A 21,479-nucleotide genomic window follows, 5' to 3' on the forward strand; every position below is an offset into this window, starting at 1 on the left:
TTGTCTGTATCAACGATTTTAGTATATGGTGCTTGTGTTTAGAGAGATGTCCTTAAAGACATCTGGTTGTGGAACAATACGTTGGCAGTGGAGGTTTTTCTCTTCAATTCACATGTGAATGGTACAGAGAAGTCCAGCTTCCTTATTAGGACTAGTCAGCCACTTGATTGGGTACATAATAACCATCTTCTGGGAGGGATATAAAGGGTAAGAGATTAACCCCAGTCTGCATTACAAATAAGTTTAATGAAGTACCAATGTTGAATACAGAAGGTCATGGCAATGAGGAAATTGGACTGTTATGACTGAGCCTGTACATGTGAGCAGCCTGCAAAGCAAAGAGCATGCTGGGAGTTACGAGCCGGGGAGGTAGAGACAGTGTCAGTCCTTGGCTCAACTGTTTGCTGAGCTGTAACTGGGGATAAAAATACGCTTTTTCTCTTGTAGTTATGCTCAGTGTATACAGCTGCTTGTGTAGTTTTTAAATGCCCACAGAAATCTTGATTCTTTAACACATCCCTCTCCACGCTGCTCTGGAGGGGACAAGCTGCACTTTATAACAGGCTCCCCAGTGGGTGGTTTCTCTCCACGAGACTAACTTCTTTGCCAGATACCTGTTGGCATGGTGGTTCTGAGCCAGTGAATGGGGTCTTAATCTACAGCAAGAAGGCATACAGAGTGATAGGAGGGGAAGGCTCAGCAAGTATATTGGTGTTCATGTCACTAGCTGGTGGCTTTCCCAATGTAGCTCGTGAATTAGAGCAGTTGTGGGTTGCTGGACTTTGTGTGTTGGGAGGTTGTTTGTTTAAATTTGGCTTTGCCTCTGCGGTATCTCAGATGAACCTTTTGGTCCAACTGCTTTCGATGTTGCTATGGCCATCTACTTGGTTTTAGCAAGATCTGTCCTTCAGTGTTCTGGCTTCTCCTGTTCTACCTGGCTGCTAAAATATTTTGCTGTGGTTATGGAGCTGGTGCGATGCAGTAGGCTGTTCATGTTTAAAGACTTGAGTTTAGGTAGTACCCCTCTCTTTCTGAAAAGATTTCTCCGATTGGAACTCTGAATCAAAGCAGTTTGCTCTTTTGGGAAGCAAGAACCTGCCAAAATCCATGTGCAGCTGCTGGGGTTATTCTTTGGGCTGCAGAGCCAAATCAACCAGAAAAGTCTTCTGCTGTGTCTTTGCCAGGTTCTCTGGCTAGTTTAAGTGGTTCACACTTTTGCCTGGAGCATAACATACTGCTTTGCCAGCCTTCTGCAGAGAACTGTTGTTGTTCTAGCGAGACAGTCCCAGAAAACACAGTCTGAATGCTGTGTGTTCCTCTGCTCTGGAGGGAGCCTGCTCTGCTCATGCTCTCATGTTCTGGGACTTCCACCAAAGAGAAAATGTGTGCTAGAAACAGGTGTGGTTGCAGGAATCTGTTAAGCAAACTGTGTCTGTTGAAATCAGTTCTTCCTTTTAAATCAATTAGGAAGGCAAGGCAGCTCACCTGTGTTGGAGAAGCCATGACCCTTCAGGGCAGAAGTGACTATGTTCATTTTTGGAGAAAGTCAACTTACCATCTTTATGGCCCTCAAGCTAGGGGAGAGTGAGTTTCCTACTTTGAGCACTCTACTGATGTCAACAGAAGACTTATAAAAATACCTGATTACATTATGCCCTCACTGTAGTAACAAAACCCACTTGTTAATGTTGTTTAAGTGTCTAACATAGCACTTGGCTTGTAATAGAGAAACTGCTACCTGTTGGATCAATGGGTAGTTCTCTCTTTCTCTTTTTTTTTTTTTTCCCCTTCCCCCTCCTTACAATTCTCTCTCCCCTCAGTATTTCATTACCTAACATGTTGCTAAATAAACAATGAAACAAAGATTGTCCACGCTAAAAATGGTGTGTTTAGGGGCTCCTGCTCCAGTGAGATTAAATGTTAATGGCAAATACTGTTCTTAAGAGCTCTGTCTTTCTGCAGAGTGGGGGGCCCAACCTTAATTCTATGTAATTTTTTTTTTTTTTTTGTCAAAATCTATCCTGGTAATTCCTTTGTTAACTGTGTGTTCTCTCTCTCTCTATTCTCCTGCCTAGCTTTCTGCAGAGGGCGTGTTGTGAGGGTGCCCAAAGGTCCTCTTATTCGAGTCGTGGGCACGGAGGTGGTGATCCCTTGCAATGTTAGTGACTATGATGGACCCAGTGAACAGAACTTTGACTGGGAGTTCTCCCGGGAGACCGACTTCATGCGGATAGTGAGTACCTGGGATTCTACCTTCACCTCTGAGGAGTACCAAAAACGCGTGGGCCACGGGGATATCAAACTGAGACGGAGCAGCAACGATGCTGTGGAACTTGTGATTAGAAACATCCAGCCAACTGACCAAGGGAGATACAAATGCTCCACACCCAGCACTGATGCCACCGTTCAGGGAAATTATGATGCAGAGGTCCAAGTGAAAGGTATTTCTGAAGAGTGAGGTGTGCTCTAAGTTTGTTTTTGATATTGATTATAGATGTACCCTTAAGAATGTTGAATTTTTGTTGCTTATGAGCATTGTGATTTTTTTTCATTTCTTCTCCCTGTTCCTGTTTAATTCTCCTAAGGTCAAAATAAAAAATTGGGAAGTATGATAGCAAAGGCAAGTGAGTTAAAGAAGCAAAGAGAGGCTGTTTACTATAAACACCACTTTCCTTTTTTCTGTCTAGTAAATATGTAAATAAAAATGGGAAAACTAAGCAGTGGGTTTTGTGAAGATGTGTGCAAATATTTAATGTCCCTAAGCCTCTGGGTAGAGAGGCTAACTTCAGATAAAAAACACAGCCTGTCTTCTCTCTTTTATAGTGTCATTTAGGGATCTTTCTATATGAAGGAGGTAATCTTCCTTTTTTCCTTGAGCATGTTGATACTGCAGTCATGCCCTAACTTTACTCTCTCATTTAGGGTTCTTCAGTAATAACTTGGGAGACTATTTTTTAAGTGTCTTATCTTTTACTCCCATGAAAATCAAGATGGTTCTGGATGGGAATAGTCAGAATGATGATGTTTGGATGAGAAACTAAAGCCAGGGGAAGGATAAATGAATTTGAATGCTTGTCTTGGCTTGTTTAAGTGGAGCACTTCCTTTAATGGATTTTCAGCTGAATTTCCTTGTTCCTGGAATGTATTTACGTGTGGAAGAAGGAATGATTGGCCAGGTGTTGCTCTGTGGTAGTTGTACTGCCTCATATCTGAACAGGTCAGTGTGGGTGTTCTCTTCTTGCTTCCATTTTATGATGCTTGTTTCTTTTGGTCTTTTTTTTTTTTTTAATAGTGATTTCCGATGGCTTATCAGTGAGTGGTTCAAAAGCACGTTCCTCAATGTCTCTCAGGCTGTCTGAGGGTGACTCCTTCAAGTTGCGTTGTTCAGCAATTACCACCTCACCGGAGCACACTCACCTGCATGTGACTTGGCAGATCAAAAGTGGATTGACTTGGCGGGACATCCTATCTTTGACTCATGAGGGCAAATTCCAGCCGGGTTCTGGCTATGAAGAGCGCTACCGCAATGGAGATATCCGTTTGGACACAGGAGCGAACGACACGTATTGGTTATCTGTATCCCAGGCCTCGTCGGTGGATGGGGGTGCCTACCGGTGTCTTGTGAGCGAGTGGGTGAGAGGGGCAGATAGCTCATGGCAGAAGATTCAAGAGAAGAGTGTGGAGATAGCAAGTGTGGCGATCCAACGGACTGGTGAGTGTTACTGATGGGCTGGGGTCACAGCTCATAATCCGTAGCACTGCTGTAGCTACAGACTGTGGTGCTTTGAGAGCAGAAATTGGGTAAGCTGAACTAAATGAGGATACGTTCCAGGAGAACCTAGAGTGCTGTTTGGATAGCTTGCCTGTTTACATCTGAGTCAATAGAAAATGCTTGGCATAATTTTTCTAGCTTTTATTTTGGGGAGAAGGGGGATGATGGCATGGAAAGATTGACTGGAACCTCTTAGATGCCAGACCTAGATTTTTATCTCGTCCTTAGTTCACTTCAGATTGGTTCTGGTTTTTATATTTTTTAAATAAACATTGTATTTAACCCCTGAGCTCCCCAAACCTTCCCTCTGCTCTGGTACTAACATAGGGTTGTCCCATAGCACTAAACAGCTGCACTTCCCCTGTGAAAGTTGCATGTGTTTCAGTGACAGATATGAAGCTTTTCTGTATGTTGTTTATTAAAATAGCATAGAAAGATCAAGAGAAAGGAGGAAGGCAGTGATGATTTAACAGGACAAATTATCCAGTGATTTTTATCACTGACACTGGATCACTGGTCTGATTGCTCCACCGTGTTGGCAGGGGTCTAGGACAGTAATGGTTCTGTTAAACATACCATTACATGCTTGACTAAGGAGACAAAAATACATACAGTGCTGTGCTGAGGATATCCAGATATCCCTGCCCATGTAGATTTCAGGAGTAGGTGCACTAAGCACTTAATTGCATTAGCATTACCACTGCTAGTTGGAGGAAGGAAAGCAGGGGGTGACGCATCTTGTCACTCAGTAGGTAGAAAAACAGGCGATGATGGTCCCTCAGAAATGTGAGATTATGACGATACTTTAGAATTATTCAGACAGTAAGGGTATCTTTTCATTTTTATAATCCTTTAATCACTATAGGAAGAAGCCAGAACTGCTGAGTTTTTTGGCTAGCTCATTTGGATGTAGTTTTAGTGTCCTGGTGGTACTTAGCCTGTGAAATTTGACAGGATCAATCTGCCTCCTGTTTTTCAGGGTGTCTGTTAACACAGTAAAGCTTGCAGGTGCTCTCTGCTGAGGCAGGGCTTGCTTAATTAAGAGCTGTAATTCTCTATTTTGTCACACTTTTGGAGAGTTTGGTTTAAGTGGGGTTTAATCAGTGGCTAAAAACAGGGTGAGGATGGCCAAGACCAGTAGGTGTACAGTTTTTTAATGTGGTTTGGGGGTTTTTTGTTTGTTTGTAGCTCAGTCACTGGCAGCACTGGCACTTTGTCAGAGGCATGAAAGCTTTTTTTTTTTTTAAAGTTATGCTAAATGGGATAGGTTATTCTCCAGCAAAATGTTATGGAAATTTTTACCCACACACCCTGTAGTAGGGCTTGAAGAGCATCTTGTGCTGACACCCGAAACCTCTGCACTTTCATGCTAAAATGAACTTGAGTTGTAAATTGTATGCTTGGTTGTTGTACTTCCCCGATTCTCACCTGCTGTAAACTGTGGGGTTGAATTTGTAGAAACAAAACTAAAACAAAACAAAAAACCCCACCAAAACAAAAGATCAATTATCATATCTAATGAAAAAGGTCACACATAGGTTACTTGTATAACTGTGGTGGTTTTTTTCCTGTTGTTGCTCTTCTATCTACTTGCCCATTTACTTTTATCTCCTAAAATCATTACATCTTTGGGCCTGACTTTGTTCTCGTATGTCTTTTTTTAATAGCTCCTTGCACAACGGGTATATAACACTGTGAGGCCTTCAGACATGTCTGTAACCAAAAAAGGAGCATTGAGAATATACATATGGGTAAACTCTTAGAGTCCCTCTGTATGCATATACTGCCAGATTCTGAATTCCCGTCACTATTTCATGAAGACAGAAGCGTTCCTTGCAGAAACGTTGCTCTTAACTTTGCAGATGAGTTTTATTTGGTATTCTGGTGTTAGTCTGTTAAATTAACTAGGCTTTCCTACTGATTCCAATCCCATGATAAGACAGCGAGGGATGTCCCAATGAGATACTCATCAGACAGTGGACTTTGCTTTACTGCTTGGGTGGGGCTTGCTACCCTCTGTTCAGCTTGGCTGCTCTGTGCTATCAAGTGGTGAGTGGCAAGATGAGTATTGCTTGGTTTTATCGGCAATAGTTGTGGCTGCTCAGTTTGTCTCTGGCTTTCATATGTTGTCTCTCATTCCTGATGATAATCCTAGAAAGCTTTTACAGATGGGTACCTATTATGTAGTAGAACGTGATTTTACATAGAAGTCACGAATCTGCACCAGAGACATAGCTGCCTGTTTAAGGCAGGAATCTGTATTCTTGCTTGTGGTCTTGGTCGTAGATCTGCTGAGAAGAGCCGCTGCTGTAGCAGCCCTGTCTACTGGCCTCAGCTGAGACATTTAAGAGCAGCTGCCTTACACACTATGGGAATGGTGCTGCGCTGAGATCCAAATCTAATCTTTAGGCAATGTAGAATGAGGGAATGAGCAAGTGAAGACCTGGTAGCCAGGTAACTTGGTGAATGATTTGCAGTGAGGTTTACAAACAACACACGCAGCACCCCTGGTTCACCTCTCACCAGTAACTAAGGCCAGCTTTTCTACTCCTGGTCTTGACACTTCATCCCGTGGCTTTCTTTTAACAAAGCTGTGGCCAGCCTGGTAACCTACAGAATGCAGAAGGTCCCGTTTGAATGCTGGCTGTGACCATTTGTGTTATGTATATTAAAAAAGTTCACTGGCCAGTGGAGGAGTTTGTTAAATGTGTTTTAAGTGGCTATTGGCATTGCTTTAAAGTCCCCAGTGTGTGTTGGTCAGAGCAGTAAGTGGAGGAGTCAGCAGTATAAGGAGTTATTGCTGCGTTCTGTTTGCTTCCATTTCATGTTTCTGCAACACACCTGAGGTCAGTCAGGACTCCAACATGTGGCCGTAGCTGCTTCTCATCTAAACCTGTTCTGTTAGAGGAGCTCTGTTTCAGCAGAAACCAAGTTGAGTTCTAATGTACTTCCTAGTGATTTCAGTGGACACTTTCTCTTCTGAGAGATAGTCCCAAAACACCTTGACCGTCCTGTGAGACTGGAAAATCCTGTATACATTTTCCTGCTGTGTGAAGGTGACGTGCAGTCTGTGATTGGGACAAAGCCTTCATGGACCAGTTGCTGTTGAGTTATAAAAACCCTGTTTTCCCTCCCTTCCTCCCCCTGGCCTCATCATGCCTCTCTTGCTTGACTGATAATGTGTACTTCCCTTGTCATAGATCATGCAGCTCAATATGCAACAGGTATTTGAAGGTAGGGCTACTGAGCTACTTCAGAAGCTTCTGTAATAGAATGTGAAGTCCTGGATAACTTACAGTGGACTCTTCAAAAAATATATTAATTTTTTTTGTTTGAATTTTTGTTTCTTCATTTCTAAGCTCTAGATGTGGTCATCTCAACAAGCAATGTGTCTGTGACCGAAAGAGACTCCCTGGATCTTACATGCAACATCACAACAGACCGGAGCGGTATTTTCCAAGCAGAGGTGATGTGGTATTTTTCTGCATCACCTGATGATACCTTGTCAGATGCTCAGGTTTTGCTGAGCATGGACCATGATTCTGTTGTCAGTGATTCAACTCTCATCAGCCTGAGCCATGTAGATAGGAACTCCTATCGCCTGTTGGTGCGTGATGTGGATGTGGAAGATTCTGGCTACTATTTCTGCCAAGCAGCTGTCTGGGTACCACTGCATAACGGGAGCTGGCATAAGGTGGTGGAGAGGACATCTGCACCAGTCAGTGTGGTGGTGACAGCATTAGGTGAGTGATTCTGCTTTGAGACTACACGGGTAATGTGCCACTCATTCCTTGGTCCCATCAGAAAAGGGAGAGGACCTTGCAGAATCTCTTCTGCACAAGTTTCTCTCTCGTTTCCATCTGTCATCTATATGTAGGGTCTCTCTCGCATATAAAAATACCAATCTGCCCTATGGGGTTTGGGGTTTGTACATTATAGGGTTTTAGGAGCCCTTACTGCATGTCCCACCCACGCACTCCACTTCCTGGTGTCATTGAACAGTCTGCAATTGGGAAATAGAGCTTAAAAGCCTGCCTTGTTTTCCAGGGGCTGAAGCTGCCCCTGTTGTCATGTTGTCCCCTTTCACCTCCCTCGTACCATTAGCAGGGCTCTGATCCAGCAACAGGCATTCTTTCTGAGCTCTGAACACAGTGATGTCAGATGCTTCCCCTGATTTTTGAGTCATATAGCATAAAAATTATTTATAATGGTAACTTCATAATGAACTCTAATAGCTTTCAAAGTTGTTGGGTTTTTGTTTTGTTGTTGTAATCACTAGAGAGACACCACATCCTACTGATGGATTTATAATGAAACAGGGTTTATACTGCTTTATTCTCCTCCCTCAACACACGAGTCCTTTTTATGAGACCATGTCACATAGCTGTTGAGTAGTGTGATTGAGTGAGAGAGACCTGGCTTGTGGCTAACTTAATGCTAGCAGTGTTGATTAGCATAGTGGCCACTAAAACAGATTTTCCTGCACTATTTAACATCCCACTAACTGTGGTGCAATTTTCATCATTCAGTCCTAGAGATGAGTGGATTTTTAGCCTGTTGGACAAGCAAAGGATTATTTGTGCACTTGAAGTTATGGCCTCCATATGTTACTTCAGCATTTCTCCAGCAAGTTCTTTTAATTCACCAGTGGGGGAAAAAAATCTACTTAAACAGAAACTTGATGATCTCTTTATTCTCCCCTTCTTTTATCTCCCAGTTGTTCTTGGTGGTTTTCTCTTCTTGCAGCTCTAATACCGTCAATGTCCACAGTTTTTTTGAAAGGGGCTGGTTAGAGTCATCTGTGTTTAACAGTTGTTCATTTAAGACTTGTTGACTGAATGAGGAACAGAAGCTGTAGGTAGGAGATTCAACAGGGTTATCTGATCTACCTGGCCTACAAGAGCAGGCTGACAATACCTTTCCCTACACCCATTTCCCAAGACAAATCTGTTTGAGATCCACTGTCTCATATGCATGCTGCAGATCGTAAAGCTTTGCTTTGCATTATCCCAGATGAACTCTTAAGCTTTGGAGTTCTCTCTATATGCAAATATCCTTAGAAGTAAAGTTACTTTGGAGAAATACTAAAAATGAAACTCCAGCAAAACTTCTAAAAAGCCTGTCGTTTTAGGGATAGGTCTAGATACATCAGCCTACCCATCCTGTCTCCTAGTTTAATCTTGGGGAGAGAATAGCTTCAATTTAGAAGCAATGAAACTCAGGATGGTGTTGCAGGATGTTGTAGGTAAGGTATCTGCACCTGCTAAAATTCAGAGTATTGGTTGTGTTGGAAGCATGAATGAACCTAGATGTGAGCTGGGGGAGAACTGGCAGAGCTGTAGTACCTGGTGTTTGTTCCCAGCTTTGACTGGATGCAAGTATCTGGGCCTAAACCCTCTCAATGTACCCATTCAGAGCCTCTTGTCATCAGAAACTGGTGGTACTGTCCAGTTACAAAGGCAGAGCTCCTCCAACACAAAAGTACTGAATGAAGCCAGCATATAGAGAGCCTGCTCTGAAGCCTGGTTTTCAGAAATAAATAGCTGTGTCACAAGGTTAAATCCCAGCGACAATGACTTTAAACTTTGCATTTTAGCATTGTACAGAGCAGTTGAGCCATGGCCGTTTCCAAGTTTACTTGTAATGTGTGCTAGAAGCACGCAAGCGATGAATGTCTTCATTCCCTGTCCTCATTCAGCCATTCAGATTGCACATTCAACTTGTGAGTGTCCCCTCCTTCCCCTGCTCGTGTGCGTGTGCATGCATGCACATACGTTCATGTGTGCACAGGTACACTGTGTGCTCATGTACTCTCTCGTAGTGCCCATACCTGTGGGACTATTCCTTACTCTCTCCATTCCAATTTGGCATTATTTGGGAACAGGAGAAAATAAAATCTGCTCTTCAGCAGATGCTTGGTTGCTAGGGCAAGGGAAAGTAGAATAAATTTTCAGTATTCAAGGTTTTCAACTGCATCCAGAATTCAGCAACTCCTCCTCCTCCTTAATGGAAGTTAAGAGCTGCTGGAGTATTAAGTCATTGAACTGTCAGTGAGGCTGTTCTTTGACAGCTGACAGAGTGGAGGAATGAGGTTTATCCAGCCAGCCTTTTATTCTTTCGAAATCCTCTGTTTGAGTGTCTGTCAGGGTGAAGCGCCTATCTGGAGTGGTGCTGTCAAAGCCAAAACTCTCTTCTTAGCGGTCCTTCCCCTGCCCACAAATAAAACAAACCTGAAGTGATTTTCTAAGAACTCGAGTTTCTGGCAGCTTTTTTCTTCTTGTGTTCCTGTCTAGAGCAGAGTTTCTGCTTTCATAGCCTTTGTTGCTGTGAAAATATTAATTGGTCTTGAATGCCTTCTTTTTTGGGGGAGGAAGCGGAGGCGAGGGGGAATGATAAGAAAATTGCAGAGTGTGAGCAATATATCATGAGGCCCTGGGGAAGACTAGTCTTTTGTGAGTGAGGCGGGAAGAGTACTTTAGCTGTAGGATCTATGGGGACTTACACCAAAAGTGGGGTTTGGCCCCCATTGATAATCTATGCCTTGGTAGCAGCAGAGCAATTCTGTGCATTTTGTTTTTATTTTGCCTTATTATACAGAAAATGCTCAGAAATCTGCACTTACATTCACTGGTAGTAGGTACTACAGATTTATGTAAACAGTACTTTTATGCTTGTGTGTTACCTAACACTGCAGAAACTCACCATCAGTATCACTAGGTACTCTAGGGTCTGGTGTGTATTAATGCCCTTGTTCTTGCTAGATGCAAGGACACTGCATGCAAAACACTTAATGGTGAGAGATCTTTTCTGCAAGCTGACATAGCAGCCAGCTTGCTTGATACAATTGTTTTTATCCTTTGCATCTGAAGTTCAAAAGTGCACGTGCGCCCGCAGTTTGCGCAGCAGTTCGATTAAGATGCTTTATTATCTTGGCTCATTGGTGAGCTAAGCCTAAGTTTAGCCTTGGATTGCCTTCTCTGTCCCAATTATAGCTTTGGTTAATTGTTTCTAGGAGGGCAAAATGCCAAATAAAACATAAAGCAAGAAATAAATATAGAGTGCTGAATACACTTACGATGTAAAAGCCATGTGATGAGTATTGGCCGAACAGTTGGAAAGCTAGTCTTTTTTCTGAATTATAGTAGACAGCAAGACAGAAAAAAATTCTAACACTAGTAAATAAATATGTATTTCCTTTGTAGTGTGAGGTTCTCACTGTAATCTTTTTCCTTTACTATCTCTATAGTCTGAGAGAAAATAGTCATGTGGCTGCTTTATCGCTTTTAGGCTTTGGACAGCCGGCTATTTCAGATTTAAATACAACAGCCCCATTCTTAACCCATGAATTTCAGGCACTCCTTTTCAAGCTTGAGGTATTCCAGCCTCGTAGCTGTACAGCACGTCCTTCTCTATTCAGACTGTGAAGCTCTTCTGATCTACGCATCTCCGACTCTTTGACTCTTAACCTACTTAGTATTTATTATGCTGCCCGCTGAAATTTACTGTGCGCCACTGTTGGTGCTGCCTGTGGCCAGTGCCGGTGGTGGTACCCATGCCCCTTGGTTGTGGTGGCTGGGTGAGGTGTTTGGGTTTTGGCTTGTTTTCTACCATTCTTAAACAATATTGTAAAGACATGTTGGTCTAGTTAACTGTGGAAAAGATGACATTTCAGGATGGGAAATGGCCTCTTACCCTGGAGAGAAATTGGGGAAATGGGATGTCTTTGGTCAGTCCAAAGCTAGAGTCTCCTGTTGCTGCAGGCTGCCCCAGGCATTGGAACAGGTGCAAAAGGTGACCAGCTGGGCTGAAACTGAACCCACATGGTGGGTTCTTGGGGCCAGGCCTAAAGAAGGGAATGATTTTGCTCAAGATCTTAGTCCTGATTTTTCTGAAATGGTCTGACTAGACATAGGAAACGAAAGGTCTTGTTTGGAAATGCAGGCCTAGGGGTACTTGTGTCAGACTGGTACGAGTCTGAGAGCTGGAGTTCAAGTTCCCAGTTGTCCTGGTTTCGGCTGGGCTGGGGTTAAACCACAACACCAGTCCCCAGGTCTTGTAAGAAAAATGCATATTCTGGCACTTGGCTTCCAGCTCAGGTGCTTTCACAGACTGGATGTTAGAAGTAAGCAGTATCTCTTAATAAGCTCTGGCACTTTCTCCCTTCTGCTTATAGCTTCTAACCTCTTCCTTCTGGGTTTCCTTTCCTGCAGAGCCAGACTATGAGGTGTTTCTGAATGCCTCTAAAACACCCAAGTTTTCAGATGACCCCACAGAGCTCAACTGCAGGATCACAAATGCACAGGACACCAAAGCAAACATCCGCTTCACAGTTTCCTGGTACTACAGGCAGCACCTGCGGAGTGACGATGTGGTGACAGAGGAACTCCTGGCCACGATGGATGCAGACTGGACTCTGCTGCTTGGGGACAGGAGCAGAGAGCGGACTCAGAACGGGGAAATAATCTTCTCTAAAAAGGCTGTTGACACCTTCAGTTTACGAATCCAGTGGACTTCAGAAAGTGACAGAGGTGATTATTTCTGTGTCATCTCTGCATGGAGTAGGCACCGCAACAACAGCTGGGTAAAGCGCAAAGATGTGACTTCTGCATCTGTCAGCATTTTCTGGGCTACACAAGGTAGGAACCTTGCACCTATTTGCTTAAAGACCTGGATAGCTGAGATAGTTTCCTCTTGTGTAGGCTGGTCAACCAGAAGGCCTGCTAATGGGCTTTGGAAATGGGGTTCTGTGTTATGAAAAGGAAAAAAACACTAGTAAAGGCCTCTTATTTGTGGAGGGAAGTAACTACTTAACAGCACTCACCAGTTTTATGCAGCAGTTTGCAGTAGAAGTGCAAAGCAGAGGTATGTCAATCAAACTGTGCTGAGACTTCCAGGAGCCCAGCTGTCATTGTGGCAGGGGTGGCATCCAGCAGTGATGCTGGGGTAATTGCTCCCTTTCATGACTCAGAGTATTTCGGTCTCTCAAGAATGCATTTTGCTTGTCTTAAGGTCACAGTGCACTGTCTTCTCTGTCTGCCAGTTTGAGAGGTTTTTTTTCTCTCTTCTACAAGCCCATGCTTAGAAGACACTTCTGAGGAAGTTCATGGGCATAGTAGTACCAGAGTATCAAAAAATAAGTGGGTGGCAGAGTAAAGTCATTCTGTCATTTGCTTGGATCTGGGCCTTTTTTAGGAAGGAGTGAACTAGCTCTGGTCAGTATTTAAACTGACTCTGGGAGCATTTCTTAAAAACTAAATAGAGTTACCTGAATCACTTAACACTGGCTTAAAATGGATGTATGTATCTTGGATGTCCTGTGGAGTGATACTGTTTTGGCTTAGGTGTGAGGTCATGCAAGAGGGTCTGTTGGATAGGGACAGAAGGAATAGGATAACCCAGGATGTAACGTCTTTGGCAAAAAACTGTGCTTAGCTAAGCTGCATTTATCCTGATAGATTTGCTTAAGAGTCTATCTCAGGCAGCCAAAGACAGAACTATATTTCAGAGGCAAGTAGTTTGAAATCAGTTTAAAGTTGTTTAGGGATAATCTCTGAACGGCGAATTGGAGAGCTTCTGCTGTGATTCTGCTTCAGTGGAGAGTGAAATGGTGGGCTGTTTGCTCAGTAGTCCCTTCATCCCCAGACCAAGCATGGTCGATGAAAAGGTCACTTTTTTCACTGAAGGTGGCTTCTCCAGCAGGAATGCGATCTCTCATTAATGCCGAATGCTGGTCGCAATTAGTTCAGCTGTTATGCCACAACACGGCGTGTGTGTATGTGCATGCACGCGTAATGGATCACCGCCTTCGGAGCAGCTAGAGACACCAGCTGGAGTTGAAAAGTCTCAGCCTGTGTTGACATTTCTGAGGGAAAACAAACTGACAGGTGTGAACATTCCCTTGTTTCTGGTTTTATTCCAAAAACTCTGCTAATTTTGCAACACAAATGTAAATGTTATAGTCCCCATGCTGAAAAGTACATTTTGTTGGCAAAACTTGGAGTTGGGGGATTTATGATGTGAAAGTGAGCTCTCCTACAAACACCTTCTCCTCCTGAAAAAGCATGTTATATGTACATAAGGAGGGGAAGGCAATACAGAGGTTTGATTTCCGCTTCTTCCCTTCCACCCTCACGCAGCCCCCCCGGCGCTATTTCAGCAGTCTAGCCCCAGATGCCTTTCTCTGCCTGCCCTGTCCCCTGCCGTATCTATTTGTGTGAGCCCAGTGCTGTACCCAGCAGCCATGAAGGAGTTAATCTGCTGCTGCTTCTGCTCTCTGACTGTTGTTTTGACAAGTATCTCTGGTGATTTGAGTCCCTAACTGCTCCCAGTGCTTATAAAAGCGAGCAGCCAGGCTCCCACGTGTTCACCTAAGGAGAGAAGAGAAATTTGCCTCTTCCTTGGATAGCCTGTGCCTACATAGAGGCTTTTCTTATGACTACTTCATTACTTGCATCGTCTGTGTTAACTTTAGAGTGGTGCTCGCGGGGGAGGACTTCGGAGAAATCCCGCTTTGGAAAAGGTTGTTCCGAGTTCTTGAGAAAGGAGAAATGGTTTTGTGTTGCGTCTGCGGGTCAGTCAGCATAGAGAGATGTTCAGGATAAGGAAGCCTTTGCTAGAAATGTAAACACCATGTGAAGATGTCAAAGTTCTTTTTGTGTGTGTTGTATAACAAGTTGTATGTTTGCCCATTTGAACTTGAAGTTTTTTATCTTCTTTTTCTATTTTGTTCTGTTGGGACCAATAATGCTCACGTCTTTCTGCTTACTCAGCTTTGAGAATGCAGCCAATCGCTATCATAGATCACGGTTGTTTTCGACACAGTCTGCCTGATTTATTTCTTCCCCTCTTTCTTCTACCCTCTCCCCCACCAAGGTGGCAAAGAAAGCATCTTCATCTCACCTCAAAAATGAAAAGCATCAATTGTATTGTTGTTTTTTGCTTATTTAGAGTACAAATTCCAATCAGTAAAAAGGGGTAACGGAAGGGAACCTTTTTTGACTGGCTCTGTAGATAATTTTCAACCCAGAAAAAAGTTTGATACTTTAAAAGATAATTTTATTTATTTATTTGAGTGTGAGTACTGCCTATATTTAAAACACAGCTGCTGTTTGCAGTGGAATGCAGAATTGGTGCTTGTTTCCTAAACCAATGTTGTCAACTTTGGATCCATATGGAATTCTTTGCAAAAGAGAATGTTATCTTTTAACTGAAATTCCAAATCCCAAAGGAACTATTATTTGGGGATTTGTTAATACTTCTGTCTTTAATTTACAAAATAATTGTATTTAACATAATGTTACTAAATGCTTGCCCAGGCCCTCTCATCACATTTAATTGGGAGCAAGGGCATCTTAATCTTTCAGAAAGTCCTGTGAATACAGAACAGGTAATATTTCTGCCACCCACTTGTCTTTACCGTTGATGGTGTATAATAGACACTGCATAGTACAGACATGCAGTTCCTCTTGCGCAAAGAAATTCCCATACCCATGGCACCAAGCTGCCAGGTGTACGTGCCAGTTTGGGTGTAGGAACAAGAAAGTGCATTCAGTTAGGTGTATGCATCCCAGCCAGGGGTGGCCGGGCTCCTCATGCCCGTGGCCGCTTGAGGGTGAAGTGTTCATGCTCTTTGCTTGGCAGGGGAGCGGGCGGGTGGGGGTGGTCTAGTTGTGTGTGCGCAGCAGTGGGGAGAGCCGTTGCATTGTATATACAGGTATCCGGCTGTGGTGCAGGCCTTAGTGTGCCTGCTGTATTTTCAGAGCTCTTTGTGTCAGAGCTGCCAGGGCTACAATTGTACCTGAGGGTGTTGTACAATCTCCTCCTCCTCCGAAGGCAAAGCTGTCATTACCTTAATGTCTGTTGCATTCCCTGTACTTGCAATCTAGCTAGTGCACTCGGGGGATGAAGAAGCTTTTATGAATATTGAGATGGCATTACTCGGGGCTGCGGATGAGACGTTAGGCTCTGAGGTTACTGTTAGCTGGGCTGCTTTTCTGACCAGAGTCAGCGGAGTGCAGGGAAGGTGTCTGCTGTTTCCTAAAGTCTCCTTGCCCTTGTAGCTGTTAGGCTTCTCTAGCAATTTGACTGGCTTAGATTAGGTGAAAACTCTTTTTGGTCACTACCCAGGAAGTACTCTTGAATCTGAGCGTGCACTTTGTGGTAGAGAGAAAGAGAATTATAGCGTGGCTTAACCACTTGGCGTGGCCAGTGATGGAAGGCAGAGGCATGTGCTGCCAGGTTCCAAAGTACAGTTTACTCAAATTTTATCTGAATCATTTGGCTAGGATTTCTTCTACTGCTAGCCCTCTGTCTTGGAGTAGCGCCCAAACTGGTTATAAGCTTCGGGTATGGTTTACTTAGGATCTCTTCCCCTACCACTTTCCAATGTAAACTCTGCTGATTGCAGCCTCCTGTACATGACTGACCAGGGAGTGTTTTATTGTGCTTTTCATTCATGGAGCTTTACAAGAAGGAGGTGGGACTCTGCATGGGATTGCAAGTGTGTGTGTGGAGGGGCAAGCATGCGGGGTAGCGGTCAAGACACTACTCCTTGTCAATTCTTGGAAGACTAGAAATGAGATCTTAGGATGCTGTTCTTGGAAGAAAATGTTCTTTGACATCTCTGGCCCATCTTATGCTATAAGATCTGATGAGTAGTTTCTGTTAACATGAAGAAACTTTCCTTTCCCACTTAACTTTTTCTTGCAGATTGCTGTTATTTCTAACCGAAGTGGTTTCTCCTCTTTCCCATAATGTGCACTCTTACACGCAGAGACAACTACATGCTTTTCTAGGTGGGGGTGATGGAGTGCTAATTACGTTTTGTCGCTGCTACTGAAGGAGAACAATTTTGGCACAGAACCGTACTGTTAAGAATGGTGATCCAGCCTCTTCTAGTTCATAGGATATAGGGCTTTTTTTGTTTTGTTTTACTTTCCTACGTATGTGGGTCTCTAATATTATTGCAGATTCAGAAATGTTCCTTTGATCGTTTTTGACTTTCTTGCAATAAGAAACATTCAGCACCTGTATGTGCTGGTTTTTGTGGCCCCTTCTCTATTTTGGTCTGCATTTCTTATGGTCTCACATAAGAGGAGGTGCCTCATCCTTCTGTATTCATCCAACCTAAGGAATTTGGGGTTTTTAAAAGGTAGAAAAATCCTTTGAAAGGACTTTCGTAAGAATATATCTCTCTGTTCTCTGTTAAGCATCCAAACTTCTAACCTTTTTGAATTCTACTACTGTTCTCCAGCTGCATCTCTGGGCCTCAGATGTTCCCTGCCACAAACTCTACAGATGGCACTTCTGCTGCTGTCCTGTGCTACCACCACTCCTTTCTCCTTTTCTTTAGCAAAAATAATTGGTAAAAGCCTCATTTTCTGTTGCCCTCAAATGGAGAGTCAAGAAAGGATGTTTAGGAACAAAGTTTGTTCTGTCCTTCCTGGGGACAAGACACTCCCCTGGGTACTGCTGCCTGACCTGTGGCTCAGGGAATAGTTGAAGTAAGGCATTGGGAGGCCAGATAGTGGGGAGAGTTGTCTCTTCTCAGCTACATCTGTACTGCTCTGATCAGGTGAAGGTATTTGTCTTAAGTACTTGTACGAGAGACCAAATGCAAGATTTCTTTTTTGGTGTCTAGGACTCAGCCCTCTGACATAAAGATCAAGAGCACAAAGAACGTTTGTATCGGGAGGGATTTTTGCCCAGAGCCTCCTCACAAGGCCTAGAAAGCAGCAAAATGTGGCAGCAAAGTACGGCTAGCTGTTTGTGCTTCTGCTTTTGGGGCAAAAATATAATTGTCTACTAGATTCCTACAGTATGTGGCAAGCTGGTCTGTGCTGGGCTCCTAAACTCTGCAACCTTATGAAGAGGGTGATATCAGAATCTCATGGACACAGAATGAGGAAAAAATGGATTTGAAGTCTAGAATCAGATGCATGATGAGTTCTCACACACGGGAGCAGAGAATGACTCTCTGTCATTGTACCCTGAGTGCCTAAATGTGCAGCTCTTGTATTCCCACTTGCTTAGCGGGTGGAAGTGTGTGTGGGGGTTTGGTGTGGAGTATCAAGTAATTCTGTGCTCAGCTAGACTACTGGAAGCAACTCAGCCTTCCCTGCTCCTGCTGTTTCTTTATATAGCTTTGTACTGTGATCTGCTTTATACAGTACTGATATAAAGTTGTCATACCGGGTTTCTCATCCTGTGGGCTGTGTTTACTCATTGTGAAAACTGCTGCTTGAAGGCAAAACACTGCAAAATGTAATCTTGACAAGTATCTTGTTGCTGTTGTGGCGAGGGCATAAATATTACTGCATTTAGTTCAGTTTTGGGGAATGTGTAACAATCTCACCATTGCTTATTTCCTTTTTCCTGAGAAGTTTCACCTTGTGTAAAGGTGATCTATGTAGGTTTGTTTTTTTTTTTTAATGTGTCTATACCCATTTTTTTATAAAGGGGGGAAGGGAGAATATGCTCCAGCAAAATTAGTCCGGGAAGTCGGACTGGCTGAATGCTTGCAATACTGCTGCTTTGGGAAGTAAGGCTGTAAGCTGTGTGTTCTGCCCCAGCACCCTTTCCTTAGGAAGACCCTGAGTGTGGGGCATGTCTCTTCATCGCAGTGCCAGGAAACTAGCAACTCCCTTTCCTTTTATCTGGTTCTGATTTTAGTCACTCCTCATTTTCTCAATTTCTTATTGTGAGCTTGTATTTTTTTGTGTCTTGGGGCTGTGCTCCTAGATGTATAATTTTCCCCAACCCTGTAATTAAGGGATTCTTGGGATTGAGGAGCCAGCAGACTTGGAGAATGCTGAAGAATGGAAAGGAAACGGAGCAGTAAGTGTTGCTGGCATTCTTGATGCCAAATGGGCTGTTGGGAAACATCGAGGCTTCTGGTAGGCTTGTACTCAGATAAATGTGTGAGAAGGAAGGGAAAAGAACATGCGTGGAGGCAGAGGTACACTGAACTCTTTCAACACAGAGGCGTGTGTATGGGGGTGCTGGGGATGGAGAGTTCTCCTGTTACCACCAACTGTGTTGTCATGCAATTTCAGCTGATCTTGGGAGTTCTGCTGAATGTGTCTGGATTGCTGTTAGGGTGGATTTTCAAGGGAAATAAAAGTAGCTACGCGAAGTGCTGCCGATTCAGCTAGTGGCAGCTTTTGTCACTAGCCGTGAGAACTTCAGCAGTGTCCTTGTACTCTGTCGCTGAGGGTGCTCTTGCAGATCCAATGTAAAAGTGGGACTCTGAGTCTTGTCTGACTAGCATCTTTACCCCTGAATAAAAAATGTCCTGGAGGTCCTGTCGTGCTGTGACCTGTGTATTGCATTATCTGTTCAGTATTTGGTGTTCGTTTGAACCCTTGCATCTTGACCCAAACTGTTGTGTACTGGTGTGTGTGCAGTGTTGAGTAGCGTTCTGGGATGTCCAAATGTGTTTAAATAAATGTGCTGGGATTTGTCTCTCCAAAAAAAGTACTTTGCTTATTTGTAATCTTCTAGATTAAAAGGTGCTGCAGAAATATCTGCAGCTATTTATTAACCCCTCTCTTGGTGCTTATTTCCTTCCCTCTTCAGATTACACGCTTACAGTGGAGGCGGTGAAATTGAAGCCATTCTTTGTAGCAGGCCACACTTTTGAGATGACATGCAAAGTGTCTTCGAAAAACATCAAGACGCCACGCTATTCTGTCCTCATTACAGCTGAGAAGCCACTGACGGATCAGTCAAATCCCAATGGAACCACTCGCATAATCTCCTTGAACCAGGATTCAGTAGTGCGGCTGGAAGACTGGACGGACCAGACTCGTGTGGACGGTGTGGTTCTGGAGAAGGTCCAGGAGAATGAGTTTCGCTACAGGATGTATCAGACCCAGATTTCTGATGCTGGGCTGTATCGCTGTGTGGTGACTGCCTGGTCTCCAGGTGGTGGTGGCATGTGGCGTGAAGCAGTGAATGGCTTATCCAACCCTATCCAGATAGACTTCCAGACATCAGGTTGGTATAGAATCTGGTAGCTGTGTGTCTAAGCCAGAAAGGGAGAGTTTTCTTTGCTCTCCCAGTGGTTTCCCTGTCTCTGGGAAATTTACCTACTCTTTGGAACATGGAAGGGGTCTCCAAATGGTATGACGGCTGAGGGCTTTGCTTGTCTCCTTTGGTGGTACTTGTGTCCTTTGTGCTATTGATTGTTTACAGAAAGATGTTTAATGAATTGGCTGTAATCATAACACCTGGGTTTTTCTTTACTAATGTAGCTTTTATGGTCCTGAAGGCTCAGAGCTGGTTCTCAGTATGGAGTAACTGCTGCCACATTTGCCAGCTTTATCACTAGATTGCTGTTACGTAGCGGCTGCTCTGGAAGAACATTAATATAAACTAGATTTCTGTTCCAAAACAGACTCAATTAGCATAGCATTAAATTGCCTGAGCACACCTTCCTGTTGATGTAATTGCAGAAAATAGTCAGGTCAAGGTAATGGTAACATTTCAGCCATTTCAGGAAGTGTATCCTGCCTCTGGAAGACCTTAGAGGCCCCTTGTGGCTGGACTACAAAGCTCCACAAATTGGGATGAATTTCAGTATCAGAAGTGCATCCCGTTCCTCACATCCTTGCTGAAAGCCTCACCTTCAGCTGTAACGTAGCCTGCCTGTTGAGATTTTTCTAGAGAAGCGTGCCTGTCCTGGTATGTTGTTGGGGGGAGGGAGAGAGGGACAGAGTTGGTTTGGCTCATCAGAGGTGCACATTAACACTGATTTCCTATCACACTGCGTGGGTGGGAAGTATTGTAGAGCTGTTTTTATAATGGTGGTGCACTTATGAGTGAGGGGCTCATATCATGATTTGATAAACCCAGCTAGTGACTTCTTGAGCGGTTTCGAAGAGCTCTTGGTGTAGCCCAAAGGTGCATCCTATGTTGGAGCTCTCTAGTTAGCTGCTTTATCTCAAACCTTCTGCATTCCCCCATTCCTGTTCACAAGCACAGCTTGGAACAAGACCTTTCCTCACATCCCATGTTCTTCATGTGAGTTATTCTGCTTAAAATATTGGGGCTGTAGGGTTCTTAGAAGATCTGTCTGTGACTAGGCAGGAGAAGCCTGACTTCTGGTTGCATCCATAACTAAGGTAATTGTTCTCTACGAGGTGATTTCTAAAAACTGAACTTCCTTATACTGGGCACACTGGGAAAAGGAGAAGGGCTGAGCGTAGAGGGACAGCCTTGCAATGAGGACATCACTTTGTAAGAAGCTTTGAAATGTAGCATCCTGATACAAACCCTAATGAAGACTCAGCTTGACCTAAGCTGGCCAGAGAGAGGACGTTGACTCAGCTCAATGCTTCTCTCAGTTCTAGGTAACTTCTGGTTGGCTTTTTTTTTTTAGTTTCATGGTAAGTTACTGTTTTGAAAATAATCTTAGTTGCCTGTGTTCCAAATGCCTCTTAGAGCAGCACTGTCACAGCTGAATATTGCTGTAGATTTGTTGTCTTCTCAAGATGGTTTAATGGGCTACAGTTTTAGCCTTATTACTCTTGATATCTGGGTCAGGCACAGTGGGAGAGTAGCGTTTGCAAAGGGGTGATGCAAGAAACCAGCAAGAATGAAATCTGTCCCAAACCCCTCCCCTCCAAGCTCTTGCGTGGAGGCTTTCCTGTGCAAAAGTGGTGGTTGGTGACTCTCCCAACATTGTTTGCGTTATGTCACTTAAAAC

The 21,479-nt window shown here is 43.7% G+C and overlaps 1 protein-coding gene across 2 annotated transcripts in view; it reads left to right on the forward strand.

Moving 5' to 3' along the window:
• Positions 1-21,479, forward strand: part of PTGFRN (prostaglandin F2 receptor inhibitor) — a 69,364-nt gene that overhangs the window by 26,480 nt on the left and 21,405 nt on the right. The window contains exons 2-6 of one of the 2 annotated variants that reach the window (XM_087758934.1): positions 2,076-2,441; positions 3,293-3,712; positions 7,132-7,515; positions 11,983-12,408; positions 19,349-19,768. In XM_087758934.1, coding sequence (XP_087615060.1) covers positions 2,076-2,441; positions 3,293-3,712; positions 7,132-7,515; positions 11,983-12,408; positions 19,349-19,768 — 2,016 coding nt within the window. Of the gene's footprint in view, positions 1-2,075; positions 2,442-3,292; positions 3,713-7,131; positions 7,516-11,982; positions 12,409-19,348; positions 19,769-21,479 lie in introns of those variants that run through there. The other variant, XM_087758935.1, reaches the window with a different exon arrangement.

Source organism: Nipponia nippon, unplaced genomic scaffold, assembly GCF_047370975.1.
Source record: "Nipponia nippon isolate SJK-2023a ecotype South Korea unplaced genomic scaffold, ASM4737097v1 scaffold_2, whole genome shotgun sequence".
Classification (NCBI taxonomy): Eukaryota; Metazoa; Chordata; class Aves; order Pelecaniformes; family Threskiornithidae; genus Nipponia; species Nipponia nippon.